Source organism: Rhincodon typus, chromosome 7 (assembly GCF_021869965.1).
Source record: "Rhincodon typus isolate 14 chromosome 7, sRhiTyp1.1, whole genome shotgun sequence".
NCBI classification, from domain to species: Eukaryota; Metazoa; Chordata; class Chondrichthyes; order Orectolobiformes; family Rhincodontidae; genus Rhincodon; species Rhincodon typus.
Window position 1 is genome coordinate 15734109 of NC_063338.1, and position 14119 is coordinate 15748227.

The following is a 14119-nucleotide window of genomic DNA, read 5'->3' on the forward strand; positions in this document are numbered from 1 at the left end:
AGCACTCCTTCAGTCCTGCGTTGGGTGTATCGGTCAGCACGCTGCTACAGAGATCGGGTTAATTTTATTTTTACTTATAAGGAACGCGCACAATATTATTACGAAAACATATAAAATGAAACTTGCCAAGACCGGCCTTGTTTCCTAAAGCAGCAACGCATAGCACAAAACAAAGATCGATCAGGCCAAATAACAGATTGCTGCTATCAAATACTTCCACGCAAAACAAAACCAGCGAGAGATAAGAGGGTTTTATAATCTTTATTCGGTATTTTGTAAGAAGTGTTTACTGAACATCAAGGTTACAGAAAGCTACAGAAGGTGCTTGCTCACGTTCACAGGTTTTAATCATAGCACCTTTGCGGTTAGTTAAAAAAAAAGTTTTTTTTTGACACAGGATACAGTGTGTACTCCTGAAAGATTAAATGTTGCATTCAGTGCAGGCACTCACTTTAGCGACATCAGCTGGAATATGAACCATGTCCCCATAATGACCCGAGGTAAATGGTTAACATGTCGTCCAGGAGCTACGTAGGATCAGTGCCAAGTGGTTGGAAGCAGGACACTGGGGGCAGTTTGTTTAAGAGAAGAAAAAAGTTTGCTTCGACTGCAAAGTTGGGGGAGGGGGAAAGCTCTGAAGTTGTCAATTTTCAGCCAGGATTTCCAAAAGAGATGATGTTTTCACTTGCTGTGTGTGCCAAAATGTAACTCATTCGCCCAACACAATATTGAAAGATTGAACTGTTCCTGTTTTGTGCATGTTGGAACAGGAACATAACCAGAATCTGTCACAGTTGAAGATGAGCAAATACACCCACCTGACCATTACTTGGACAGACTGGTTGGTGCAGAACCTCTAGGAGCTGAAGGCAAAATCTCCAGCCCATTCCTGAGAGCAATTCCGGAGAAAACATCGTCCTATTTGAGAGAAGAATTCTTAGAGTGCTTTCGTTTCAAAATGACCAGACATGGGGAAGGAAGAGCTGTTGGCCAATTGTAAAGGACCAGGCAACTGGACAAGGAATATTCTTTTATTGGCCTTGGAAGGTTGGTGACCAGGACAATGTAAACAGGTGGTCAGTGGCAGGAGTGCGGGAGTCAGGTGCTTGGGAAGAACAGTTCATGTGGTTGGGACCAGCGCTTCCGACACAACCCAAGTTAGGCATCAGTGGATGGTCACTCAGACCCTCCATGGGCACAAGTGGCCCAATACAGAGTAAGGTCAAGTTGCTGTTGTCCCACAGGGTATTAGGGCTCATTGAAGAGAGACAACAGGTGGTGAGCTTAACCTGATGGGAGAGGGTGGGACCTACACGGTAACCTCAGCCGGTTTTGGGAATTGAGCCCACACCGTTGGCATCACCCTGCGTTGCAAACCAGCCATCCAGCCACCTGACCTAACCCTTTACTCCCCCAACCATTGAAGTAATTAGACCAGGACTGTGGTGGAGATGGGGGGGAGACAAAGAGGTAAAAAGGTAAAAAAAACACTTCCTTGTTTTCCCAAATGGTGCAAGTTTCTCTTGCTAAATACGCCCTTTTATCGAAAACAAAAGCAATATGTTTGACAGAACCTGCGCAGACGCGAACTTCATTTTCAGCCTCTTACTACCACTTCACGCACAGCTACAGAGTTTCAAGTTCAGCGGGGAGCAGCTAAGAATCAACCAGTTCTGACAAAACATTAAAATAAACGCAGAGTCCTGCAGATGCCGAAAATCTGAAATAAAGAAAGGAACTGCGTTGGAGAAACTCAGCACCTGTGGAGAGAGAAGAACAGAGATCCATTCCGTAGAGGAGTCATACTGAATTCAAAACGTGAATTCCATTTTACTCTCTCTCTCTCTGCAGAAATATTCAGCAGGTCTGGCAGCATCTGTTTCCCTTTCGGATTTCCAGCGTCTGCAGTATCTTGCTTTGTAAGACTCTACCTGTGATGTGATCAGTGCCATATGTAGGCCAGACCTGGGGAGAATGGTGGATTCCTTTCAGTAAACAACATTGTTGCTAAGACCAGCATTTTGACTTCGAGATTCCTAATTTTCCTTTCAAAACTGGGTTTCGATTTCTCAAAGAGCGGGATCTGAACTCCTTCTGATTACTAGAAGAGTAACAATGTCTACGTGACGGTCACATCACTGTCTCTTCGCTTCACCCTGGCTTTTAGGAGTTGTGGCAGCTTGCTTGTGGAATCTGACTAGTTTGTGCACTGACTGCACTGGGAACCTCTTCAATGCAGTTCGAGGCTACAGGCAGTGTCAAACTTCCGGAATATTCTGCTGTCGTTGCGCAGTGCTGGCCAATTAACACGGCAGATGTTTTTTATTTTGGCAAAACTTCATTGGCAAGTTATTTTGAACATGGGTGATGCACTTTAAGTTTTCAAATATCAGCTGTCCATATGTTAGAAACACGCGTGGAAAAATAAAACCGAAGGGAACGAGGCATTTACGAATGCAAAGTGTCTTTGGTGCCAAGGAGGATAAAAGTATAATCAGGAACATTTCTTCACATGCACTCCACCTTTACAAAATTTTCATTGATTCAAATTGATTGGTAGAGCTCTAGACTGGGGATACAGAGAAACGGTTTTTACACAGGGGTGGGTCAGCAAAAACGCAATGGGCCAAAAATAAGAAGGGAGATAATGGACGCGAGGCCTCCGCCAGTGTGCTAAGTTTCTATCAATTCACCACCTCTCAAGCCTGTCAGGAATTTGGCATTCCGTTGTGCCTGCTGCAGTAAACCGCAATCCCATTGAATAGAGGCGAGGCTCCAAGAATTAGTCTGGGTGGAGCGATCATTGCCTGGTGCAAATTGTGACATTCATCTGTTAAAATCCACGCACCGAGTTCTATTGGGAACATCACTTCATCTGCCGCTGTGCCCGGCTGGCATTTTGTAGATGTGGAGGTTTCTTAAAAAGGGCTTTATTATTGCTTTACAATGGGATGAACCCAGGATCGTAACAGAAAGATCTCTCTGTCGTGGTGACTTCAAACATAAATCTATATCTCAGCCCATAGATGTAAGACTTTAGATGTAGCCTTCAAGGCCCCCACTGTGTGCCATAAAGAGTAATTTCCTCTTTTTTTTTGATGGACAGACTCCGCTGTAATGGCTGCATGCTCTTCTGAATGGGCATCAGCTAGCCTTAATGAACTGCCACTTCTGTCCATTAGTGGTCATTGCTGTCCCTTTCTTCGCTGGTTGTCTAACTCCCTTCTCGATTCCATCTCCCGCTCACCCCAGGGGCCTGTAACTGCACCGCCCCAATCTCCAACCACCATTCATTTCAATGCTAGACCAGGAGGTGGGCTGATTAAAAGGGTCGAGTCCAACACAAAGTCTCCATCCTGTTCTCAGGGCCGTGCGAGAACAGACAAAGGCCAAGCCAAAATGATGAGCTTTTTCCAAAACCCCGCACGCAACTGCATTTTGAAAGTGGGGGAAGGGGGATGGGAGAGGCCAGGCAATTTGTGGCCCAAGTGCCAATGAAATGCCATCTTTAATGTACTTTCGCCTCCCACTACCTTCGGCAGATCAAACTCTGGTGGAAGACTGCACAGTTGTGCGTGTCTCCTGATAATGGGGCAGCTTCAGGGTGAACGGGAACCGACAATGAAGAGAGAGGCCCAATCAGGAAAGTGAGGCTCGCTCTTGTCTCTTGTGCATGTGGTCAAGAGGCAAAAAAGGGAGGAACACGACCTTTTGTAATTGCGATTTTCAACCAATTTCTTTAAACGAAAATGAGTACCGGTGGATATATGCTTGCAATTTTGGGAGGGAGGAAGAGAGAAAAAAAAAAGCACGTTTTGAATGATAACAACAGGAAAGAAAAGAGCAAACTACAGGGGAATCCGAGGAAACAAGATTAACTTTCGGAAGTAAGCAAATAAAACAAAACATTTGCACGCACAAACATTTCATATACAAATATTAAACGTTACATGTACACAGTGGAGATCTGCATTAGCCGAGGTGCCTCCAGGCCCTTCCCAGTGCATGCTGGGTCATCATCGTGAGCGACATTATCGCAATCATTTACTCAAAACTCTTTGGCCTTTCCTTCTCTTCCATTTTACCCTTCTCAAATCGTTTCGAAAAATTACAACTGTACATTTAACAAATGGGCGTTGAGGGCGACCAGTGTTCTCTTGCGGTGGGTGGCGGGGTGGCGAGAGCGACTGTTTATTTTCGGGTGTGAGGCAGGTAGCTGTTCTCAATGCACAATATGATGAAGGAGTTGGAACAGGGGCTAGGCCTCTGCTCAAGAAGATAGCTGCTCAGCAGGGAAGATGCCATGCCCACCTTGTCGTCCTGGGATTCCCTCCAGGCCTCACAGTAACTCTGCGATAGACGGCGGCCTCTGGAGTCTGACCCGTGCCAGATGAACTTCTCAGGCCTTAGGTATCAGGGAAGGGGAGGAGCGGCAGAAACAGATAGAAAAAGTCCGTCAGTGAAACCGGCCCCTGAGGAATTGAGAATCTATCATAGAATCACCCAGCACGGAAACAGTCCCTTCGGTCCCACCAGTCCATGCTGACCCTAATCCCAAACTAAACTAGTCCCAACTGCCTGCTCTTGGCCCATATGCCTCAAAACATTTCTTATTCGTGATCTTATCCAAATGCCTTTTAAACACTGTAACTGTAATCGCCTCCTCCACTTCCTTTGGAGGTTCATTCCACACATGAACCACTCTATGTAAAAAGAAAAAAAGTCTTTTTTTTAAATCTTTCTCCTCTCACCTTGAAAATATACCCTGACTCTTGAAATCCCCTACCATAGGGAAAGGACACCCGCCCTTCACCTTATCTATACCGCTCATGATTTTACAAACCTCTATAAGGTCACCCTTCAGCCTCCTACACTTCAGTGAAAAAAGTCCCAGCCTAACCATATAACTCAAACCCTCCATTCCTGGGGCAACGTCCTGTCGGTGAGCCATAGCCCAGCGCACAGTGGCCTTGCCCCTGTCAGAGGGCTGTGGGTTCAAGCCCCACTGTGGGGGATTTGAGCACAATTTTTCCGGTGACACACCTGGTGCAGTACTGGGGGAGGGTGGGAGGGGCTACAGCATCACATGTACCGTCTTTCAGAATGAGGTGCTAGATGGAGGACATGCCTTATACCCTCGGGTGGACGAGCAAGATCCCACAGAACTATTTATCAAAAGGGTGGGATTTTTCCACCGCTGGTTTCCTGGGTCTCTACTTGCCCCTCAATCTGTGTTTTAAGACACGCTCGACCTGTGCGCTCAGCTCTGGAGTGGGAATTGAACTGGAGAGTTCTATCACAGTGACTACACTGCGAGATGCATTATGTTGCTTTGGGCGCCCCTGAGGACATGTAAGATGCTATTTCAATGCTTTTGTAAGCTACGCCATGATCACTGCCCTCTGACCTCACTTGCAACATTGTTCTCTCCCTCCCATCCTGTGGCCATGGTGGACGCTATTCTAGAATTTCCTCACCCAATTTCCCCAGCCCCCCTCTCCTCCTTAAAGCTCGAGTTTCTGCTCTCTCTTTCTAACATTGCCTCTTTTGGTTTAGTTTCCAGTGCTTTTCCCTCACACCACTCTGTAGACTGGTGAAGTCTGTTCCCACCTTAACAGTGATGCATTCACATACCAGGCATGGTCTTGGAGCACATCTCTCCCGTCAAAGGAATAGATTGGGGTGTTGGATTTGATGCGAGCTTGGGATCCAGAGAACAGCGAGCTCCAACTATCAAACAGCACCTGTCCCTAAGTGACGAAGAGGAAGATCTCAACACACATTCATTCCTGCCCCACACTGCCTAAGGTTAACAATGAGCATGGAACAAAAACAAAGTTGCTGGAAAAGCTCAGCAGGTCTGGCAGCACCTGTGAAGGAGAAAACAGACCCTTCCTCAAAACCGGACCCGAAACGTTAACTCTGTTTTCTCCTTCACAGATGCTGCCAGACCTGCTGAGCTTTCCCAGCAACTTTGTTTTTATTCCTGATTTACAGCTTCCGCAGTTCTTTTGGTTTTTAACAGTGAGCACGCTGGAGATATTGAATTGTCTCCGAGGTGCCGTGCGCTCAGTCAGATCACACCCAGCTCTGCCTCTCTCCGATGATTGAAAGTACATGCGCTCCCAGCCATCAATGATTCTTGCATTCCTTCACATCAGCCATGATCGAATGGCGAAGCAGACTGAATGGGCCGAATTAGTGCGGCGGCTTGGCGGTTAGCACTGCTGCCTCACGGCGCCAGGGACCCGGGTTCGATTCCACCCTCGGGCGACTGTCTGTGCGGAGTTTGCACATTCTCCCCGTGTCTGCGTGGGTTTCCTCTGGGTGCTCTGGTTTCCTCCCACAGCCCAAAGATGTGCAGGCTAGGTGGGTTGGCTGTGCTAAATTGTCCCGTAGTGTTCAGGGATGTGTAGTTAGGTGGATTGGCCATGCTAAGTTGCCCGTAGTGTTCAGGGATGTGTAGCTTAGGTGGGTTAGCCATGGGAAATGCAGGGTTACAGGGATAGGGTAGGGAGGTGGGTCTGGGTGGGATGCACTTCAGAGGGTCGGTGTGGACTCGACGGGTCGAATGGCCTGCTCCCACACTGTAGGGAGTCTATGATTCTATCTTATGGTCCTACGCACTGGTGAAATTGGACAAACGACAGCAGATACTTCAAAGCCCTGGAGAAGTACCATCAGTGAAGCACCACCCTCGAGAGCATTGAGGGTGGTCCAACAGCACCAATAAGTCCTGGGCTAACATGCACAGCCTCAAGATAGCAATCACCCCAACCAGTCCCACCGGGAGCCCGGACTCTCCCAAAGTAGCAGCTTGATTCAGAGCTCGACAGGAACGGGAGACTCCCGGGACGACAGTGGGAAATGCTTTCGGGTATCCCTAAAGAAGGGTTCAAACGTCCCCAGCTACTCACTAGGATCTCCGGCCCGAGAGCGACTGGAAGTGCAGAAAGTTCATTTGGGAAGGCAGCGAAGACAAGGTAGAGAGCTCAGGAATGTGAAGAGTTAAAAGCAAGGCAGTGGAGAGTGCACACCAAGCCTCCAAACAGCAGCCTGGATTCTGCACGTGGCAGGATCTGTGGGCCTCCCAACTAACTTATCCACTTTCTCAGAATCCTTGGAACAACCAGAGCGGAAGTGAGGCACCCTTGATCCCCAGGGACAGTATGAGAACAAGATGGATCAGCATTTCATCTCACCTGGGGTTAGCACACTGAAAGATTCCAAATGATTCGATTTTAAAATTCACATCGTCGCTCTCCGATCCCTCAATGGGTATTGACCTGCCCTCTCTACAATCTCTGCCTAGCCCCAGATTTCTTCAAAATCCCTGCGCTCCTCCTATTCTGGCTGCCTGCACACTGATGGCTTTCATCATCCCATCGATGGTGTCAACTGCCCTTGGCCAAGCTGTGCGATCCCCTCCCCAAACCTGTCATCTCTCCTTGAAGACCCAGCTCTGCTCTGACCAGGCAGTGGATCACCCCTGCTCGGAACTCCTCACCTCTTTGGATGTCAACTTGGGTCGGACGATGCTCTCGAGGGTGGTGCGTTACATCAAAAGGTGGTTACACAAACGCAAGTTGTTGTTGAAGGTTAATTTCACCGGAGGTTCATTCAAAAGCGCCTGCCAGCGCAGCCATGTCCAGGAAGCAATATTATGGCACAGAATGAGACCATTCAGCCCATCGTGCCTGCACCAGCTCTTCAAACGAGCATCGTGCCAATCTCCTGCTTTCCCATCCATACCCTTGCACATTATTTCTACCCGAACAATCATCCCACTGCTCTCGTGATTTTGCCAATTCAACCTGCCTCCACCACATTTCCAGGCAGTGCATTCCAGACCCCGAACTACTCGCCGCATGAAAGATGTTTTATTGACTCATTTACGAATCACACTCAAACCCTGCCCTTGTCCTCTTTACGAGCAGGACCAGTTTCTCCTTATCGACTCTCTCCAGCCACCAGCCACCAGCCCCCAACCCCCACCCCACCCCACCCAACTCCTCATGATTTTGAAACCCTCTGTCGGAGCTCCCCTCAGCCCTGTTCCCTTCAAGGAGAACAGTCGCAATCCATCCTTAAAAACAGACATTTCGCATCCCTGGAACCATTCTTGTAAATCGCTTCTACACTCTCCCTGTTACGTTCACATCGTTTCTTATAATGTGGTGCCTGCAATTGGACTCAAAACTCCAGATGAGGTCTAACAAAAACTATACAATATCGCAGTGCAGCAGGTCATCGAAAAGTTTGAGTTGTGTTCTAGACTTCAAGTACTCACTGACAATAGACACAAGAGGAAACTACTTGTGTCGGAAGGTCAGTTCCTGACTGGTTCCTCCTTGGTAACATCTCATGACTATGCCGTTGCCTCAGCTCTATTTTTTTGTCACCTCTTATTTGGCCTTTTCCAACTCGCCCCTTGGCTGCTCTCCCACGTTCCACCCTTTGTAAACTCAAGATCATCCAAAATTCGGCAGCCTGGGTGTTAACTTGCAGCAAATCCCACTCCCTGAATCCCCCACGTCCGCTGATCTACATCGGCCCCTGATTAAGCAACCTCTTGCTTTTTAAAACTCTCATCCGCATCTTCAAATTCCTCCTTGACCGTCACGTGCCCTCCCCCACCCCCTCGCCCGCCTCCCTACCTGTCTATGTCACCTCCTCCAACCCCAGCGCCCCCTGAGATATCTGCGCGCCTCTAGGTCAGCCCTCTTGTACATTCCTAATCACTTCACTTTCCATGACACGATCTGGAACGAGGGAATCACAGATTTTAAGTAACTGGCAAAAGGGAGAAAAGTGATCTGAGAGAAAGCTTTCCGAACGGTGAGTGATTACAGTCTGGGATGCCCTGCCTCACAGTGTGCCAAGGGCAGGTTCAATTGAAACATTTGAAAGGGAGCTTGATTTGAAGAGGAAGAATGTGCAGGATTACAGGGCAGAGAAAGAAAGAGAGAGAGAGAGAGAGAGGAGCTGTCAAATGCTCATGTGCAGAGCTGGCACAGACAGAATGAGCCGAACGGCCTCTTTCTGCCCTGCACTATTTGTGTGATTCTGAGACCATTGGGGACTGTGCCTTCAGCTGTCTTCCCACACCTCCCTGTGTCCCTGCTTCACTGTGCTCCGTTAAACACGCGCCTTCGAACCTATCACTTTGGCCATCTGATACTGCCTGTCCTGACGGGGTTCCCCCGTGTCAGACCCTGCACCGTGTTTTGAGAATGCCCCAGCATATGCATCGATGGTCTGCAGGAAGGCCTTACCTTACTGTTTACGATGGGCACCGAGTGCCTGTCAGCGCGCCGCACCACACTGTACAGGTCCTGGAGCTTGGACGAGAGGAAGCCTCTGAACGTTCCCATCAGGCCCACCCCCCGGGCCTGCTGGAAACATTGGAAGTCGACCCCTCGGATGCCCTGCATGTTGCCGGTCAGTGGGGTGTTGAGAGCCATGAGGTGAAGCTGCAGGAAGAAGAAGAAGAAAAGAGTGACGGTGTGAGAGCCAATCTTCACAGTATTCACACTCAGCGCTCATTCAGCAAGACCCGCCAACACTGCCCATTCCCAGCTACGGGGGAGAAGGCAGCAGTGAGCTGCTCCCCTCTAAACTCAATGACTATCTGGGGCACTTCACGATGCAGTCCAGAGTCGACCACACTGGTAGTAGACTAGAGTTCTCCTCGAGGGCCCGGCTGGGAATCCTGCAGCGAGGTGGGTAACCCGCCTCTTGACTCCCCCAAAGCCCGCTCCCCGATCGACAAGGAACAAGTCAGTAGTGTGTTGGAGTACTGCCCACTTGCCTGGACCGGCGTAGCTCCGACAAATACACAACCAGGGGTCAGGAGCAGGCCACTCAGCAACCCCCACCTCAAGCCCGCTCTGTCATTCAACCAGCTCACAGCCGATCTCCTTCAACATCCACTACTCCCAAACCCCCAACCACCGACGCTCAGTCGCAGCAGTGCGCAGCTTCTACAAAATGTACCGCAGAAATTCACCAAAGTTTCTTAGACAGCACCTTCCAGATCCACTGGAGGTGCGTCCAGACTGCAGCGGTTCAAGAAGGCAGCTCACCACCACCTTCTCAAGGGCAGCTAGGGATGGGCAATAAAGTGCTGGCCAAGCTAGCGACGCCCACATCCCGTGAATGAATAACAACGAAATGCCCCCAACCAACACCACCAAATGACGCATTGTTCAGTCACCGTCGCTAACAGATGCTTGCTGCCCCTTTTCCTCCATAAACAGTGCCACCACTTAATCGACCAGGAAGCTCTTTTGGAGCATGTTGTGAGGTGGCACAAGCATTATACAAATGCAAGGTCTACCTTTACTAACATGGACATTTAAGCTGCCTTACAGCTCCGTCCCACAATGCTGCGGGAAACTGGATTTACAAGGATGTTACCGAGACTGGAGGGTTTGAGTTGTAAGGATGGGCTGGGGCTATTTTCCCCTGGAGCGTCAGAGGCTGAGGGGTGACCATGTAGAAATATATAATATCATGACAGGCATGGATAGGGTGAATAGCCAACGTCTTTTCCCCCAAGGGTAGGGGAGTCCAAAACAAGAGGGACGTAGGTTTAAGGCGAGAGGGGAAGGGGCAACCTTGTCACGCGCACAAAAAAGAATTGGGGCGCCAACCAGCTTTTACACTGGCAGGGCCTTCAACATTATCTGGTGGCAATATGGTGGGGGTGGGGGGGGGCGCATTCCTTGCTCGCCAGGGGGACCGCTGAATGGAGCCAGTTACCATTGGGACTCCATGGAGGCTCTCGGCATGGCCAGAGATGGGCACGTGAGGTCGGCGGGAGACGCCGTAGTGGCCATGCCGTGGAGGAGGAGCTGCCGAGCGGGGCGGGGCGGCAGTTGTCGGCCATCTTGGGACAGGCTGGCGTTGCTGGTGGCTGGTCTGCGGTGCCTCTGGACGGCGGCGGGCCGGCCGCTGGTGGTCGGGGCCCCGCGGGCTCTCCGCCTCGGGGGCCCGGTTCTCCGGAGATGCCGCCGCCGCCTCCACATTCGGCGTGGATTTGCTGTCTGTCGAGTACTGCACCACGGGCGGAGATCCCACCGCTTCCACGTTGTTTCCCTATCAACACAGCAATGAATTGAGGAAGGTGAAGAAACAATTCAGGACGCAGTTCTGGGCACAACCCAGCGTTGACCACAAAAACCCCTGTTTAAATACTTCCAGACGTAGCACAGTGGACTGCAATTCTCCCTTTCCGTCGGAAGGTTAAGGTCTCAAATCCCTCTCTAGATACCTGAGCCAAATATCCAGGCCGACACCCCAGTGCAGTACCAAAGGAGTGCTGCACTGTCAGAGATGCCACCTCTCAGGCCGGGCATGAAACAGTAGACAGATAGAAATTTACTGTTACCGGTGTTTGAGAAAATACAGTGAAATGTGTAAAAGTCGCCGTGAAAACAGAGCCGTTTAATTACATCGATTACAAGTTAACAAAAAAAGAGACTAAGTTAAGACGGATATCACCTTTTGATCGTTCCACGGCCTCTTGGTTGCACGAATTGGCCGCCGCCGAAGCCTGGTGCTTGCCCAACTGCCGAGCGCTGAGGCCTACTCCGACTGCCGAGGGGCAGATCCTGTCCAACTGTCGAGGACCAGGGGTCCTCTCGAAACTGTCAAGGACGGGGGCCTCTCGAAACCGCCGAGGACTGGGCCCTGTCCAAACTGTCGAGGATCTGAGGCCCCACGAAATTGTCAAGGGCAGGGGCCTGTCAAAATGGCCATGGACCGGGCCCTGGTAAAACCGCCGTGGACCGGGGCCCTGGTAAAATTAAGGTCCCATTGCAGCTGGCAGAACAGATTCTGCATTCCAATATTTTGAAGGGCCCTGACCAATATTTATCCCTCAACCAAAGTCAAGAGGTTCTTTGATCTCAAGAGAATGAATAACATACAGAAAGAAACAAATTGCAGCTTGTATAAATATAAGTTATTCCTGTAAACAATACAGTGGCAATTACCTCAGAAAAATGCAGGAGATAAGCTGTACTCACATTTACTCCAGCACCATGATACGGAATGTATTCTCCCAGCTGTAATTACAAATAAAGTACATCAAAATGTGCCGTGAGCAGAGAACAGGAATTTTAAAAAAAACTGACTCATGTCACATCACTTTTGGACCGTATGAAACCAAAAGAGAGTGAAAAAGTTAAGGGGAACCACCTCTCACCCCTGCTGATCACATACTTTTAAGGACTCTCAAGGACTGTGGGAGCTTTATAACTGGCACCGAGCTGCCTTCTTGAACCACTGCTGTCCACAATGCCGTTAGGAAGGGAATTCCAGGGTTTGACTTGGCAACAGTGAAGGAACAGCGTTATATTTCCAAGTCAGGATGGTGAGTGGCTTGGAGGGAGTCTTGCAGGTGGTGGTGTTCCCATGTATCTAACGCCCTCATCCCGTGAATGAATAAAGAAAGTAAAGAATCTGCTGCCCTCGTCCTTTGAGATGGAGGTGGTCGTGGGTTTGGAAGGTGCCATTGAAGATTACTTGTTGAGTTACTGCAGTAGATCATGTAGATAGCTACACACTGCTGTCACTCTGAATTGACAATGCAGAGAGGTAAATGTTAAATGAATGGCGATGTGGTGCCAACCATGCGGGCTGCTTTGTCCTGGGTGGTGTCAAGCTTCTTGGGTGTTGTTGGGGCTGCACCCATCCAGGCAAGTGGGGAGCATTCCATCACACTCCTGACATGCGCCCTGTAGATGACGGGCAGGCTTTGGGGAGTCAGGAAGTGAGTTACTCAACACAGTAACCCTGGTCTCCGACCTGCTCACTGTGTTTACGTGGCGAGTCCAGTTGAGTTTCTGGTCAATGTTACCCCACGCCCCCCCCCCCCCACAATCCCCACCCCCAAGGATGTTGACAGTGGGGGACTCAGTAATAGTAAAAACCTCCTGTTGGAGACGATCACTGCCTTCCCTTGTGCAGTGCAAACACGAGAAGAGAAAAACATAAAAGAATGCTAAAGGCGCACTTACATAAACCTGCCGCCAGCCATCCCGGACTCGGATATACAGGTCTCCACGTTCCATGACGTAAGCTAATGTTCCCTCATGCAGGCTGTGAGAAATACTCAGCATTGTCTGATAGGTCTGCAGCACCGTAACCTGGGTGACATAGGAAAGCCATTTTATTGGACGTCAGGGACACCAACGACACAGATTAAAGACTGCAGTTTGAATGTCAGTAAGGTACACAGTGATTCTGAGGGTTATTACACTTCGGGGTGACTGACAGCTCTCTAGGCCCTACCTGTTCAACCACTGACCTCTCCATGGTGACCAACATACCTGTCAGCCAATGGCTGTAGCACTTCTTCCACAGTGAGCTCTACCTGCGATTCCTCCCCTCTCCCATTCAGCGGCTGCCCTGCCCCATCCCTCTCCTGCCCCCGCCCCCGCCCCCACCCCCATCCCCTCACCAGCAACCTCCCTCACCAGCCCCGCCCCTCACTCACCCCGTCCCTCATCCGCCCCTCACTCACCCCGCCCGTCATCCACCCCTCACCCACCCCACCCCTCACTAGCCCTGCCCCTCACCCACCCCGCCCCTCACCAGCCACACTCCCTCACCAACCCCGCCCCTCACCAGCCCTGCCCCTCACCCACCCTGCCCCTCACCAGCCACACTCACTCACCAGCCCCGCCCCTCACCAGCCCCGCCCCTCACCAGCACACCCCCTCACCAGCCCCGCCCCTCACCAGTACACCCCCTCACCAGCCCCACCCCTCACCAGCCACCCCCTCTCACCAGCCACCCCCTCTCACCAGCACCCCCTCACCAGCCCTGCCCCTCATTAGCACCACCCCTCACCAGCCCCGCCCCTCATTAGCACCCCCCCTCACCAGCCACCCACTCCTCACCAGCTCCTCCCTTCACCAGCCCTGCCCCACCCCACCCCAGCCCCTCACCAGGCCTGTAGTGCTTGTAATGAGGTCGGCCAGGTCAACCTCATAGACTCTGAGTTCCCTGATTGGGGCTGTTAATCTGGTCCGATCAGGGAGCCCTGGCTGACAGATATAAACAGGAGGGTCAGAGGTTCTGCTCACTCTGAGAGCTGGCTCTGAGGGAG

General features: G+C 50.6%; 1 protein-coding gene across 1 annotated transcript in view; it reads right to left on the reverse strand.

Annotated features, from left to right (window-relative positions):
* Positions 1-242: 242 nt before the first annotated feature.
* LOC109911710 (collagen alpha-1(XVIII) chain-like) overlaps positions 243-14119 on the reverse strand; it is a 140705-nt gene continuing 126828 nt past the window's right edge. The window contains exons 35-40 of the mRNA XM_048598699.1: positions 13026-13154; positions 12033-12071; positions 10765-11100; positions 9276-9473; positions 5635-5750; positions 243-4405 (exon numbers count right to left, since the gene is read on the reverse strand). Of these exons, the coding sequence (XP_048454656.1) occupies positions 4192-4405; positions 5635-5750; positions 9276-9473; positions 10765-11100; positions 12033-12071; positions 13026-13154 (1032 nt within the window). The 3' untranslated portion in view covers positions 243-4191. The remainder of the gene's footprint in view (positions 4406-5634; positions 5751-9275; positions 9474-10764; positions 11101-12032; positions 12072-13025; positions 13155-14119) is intronic.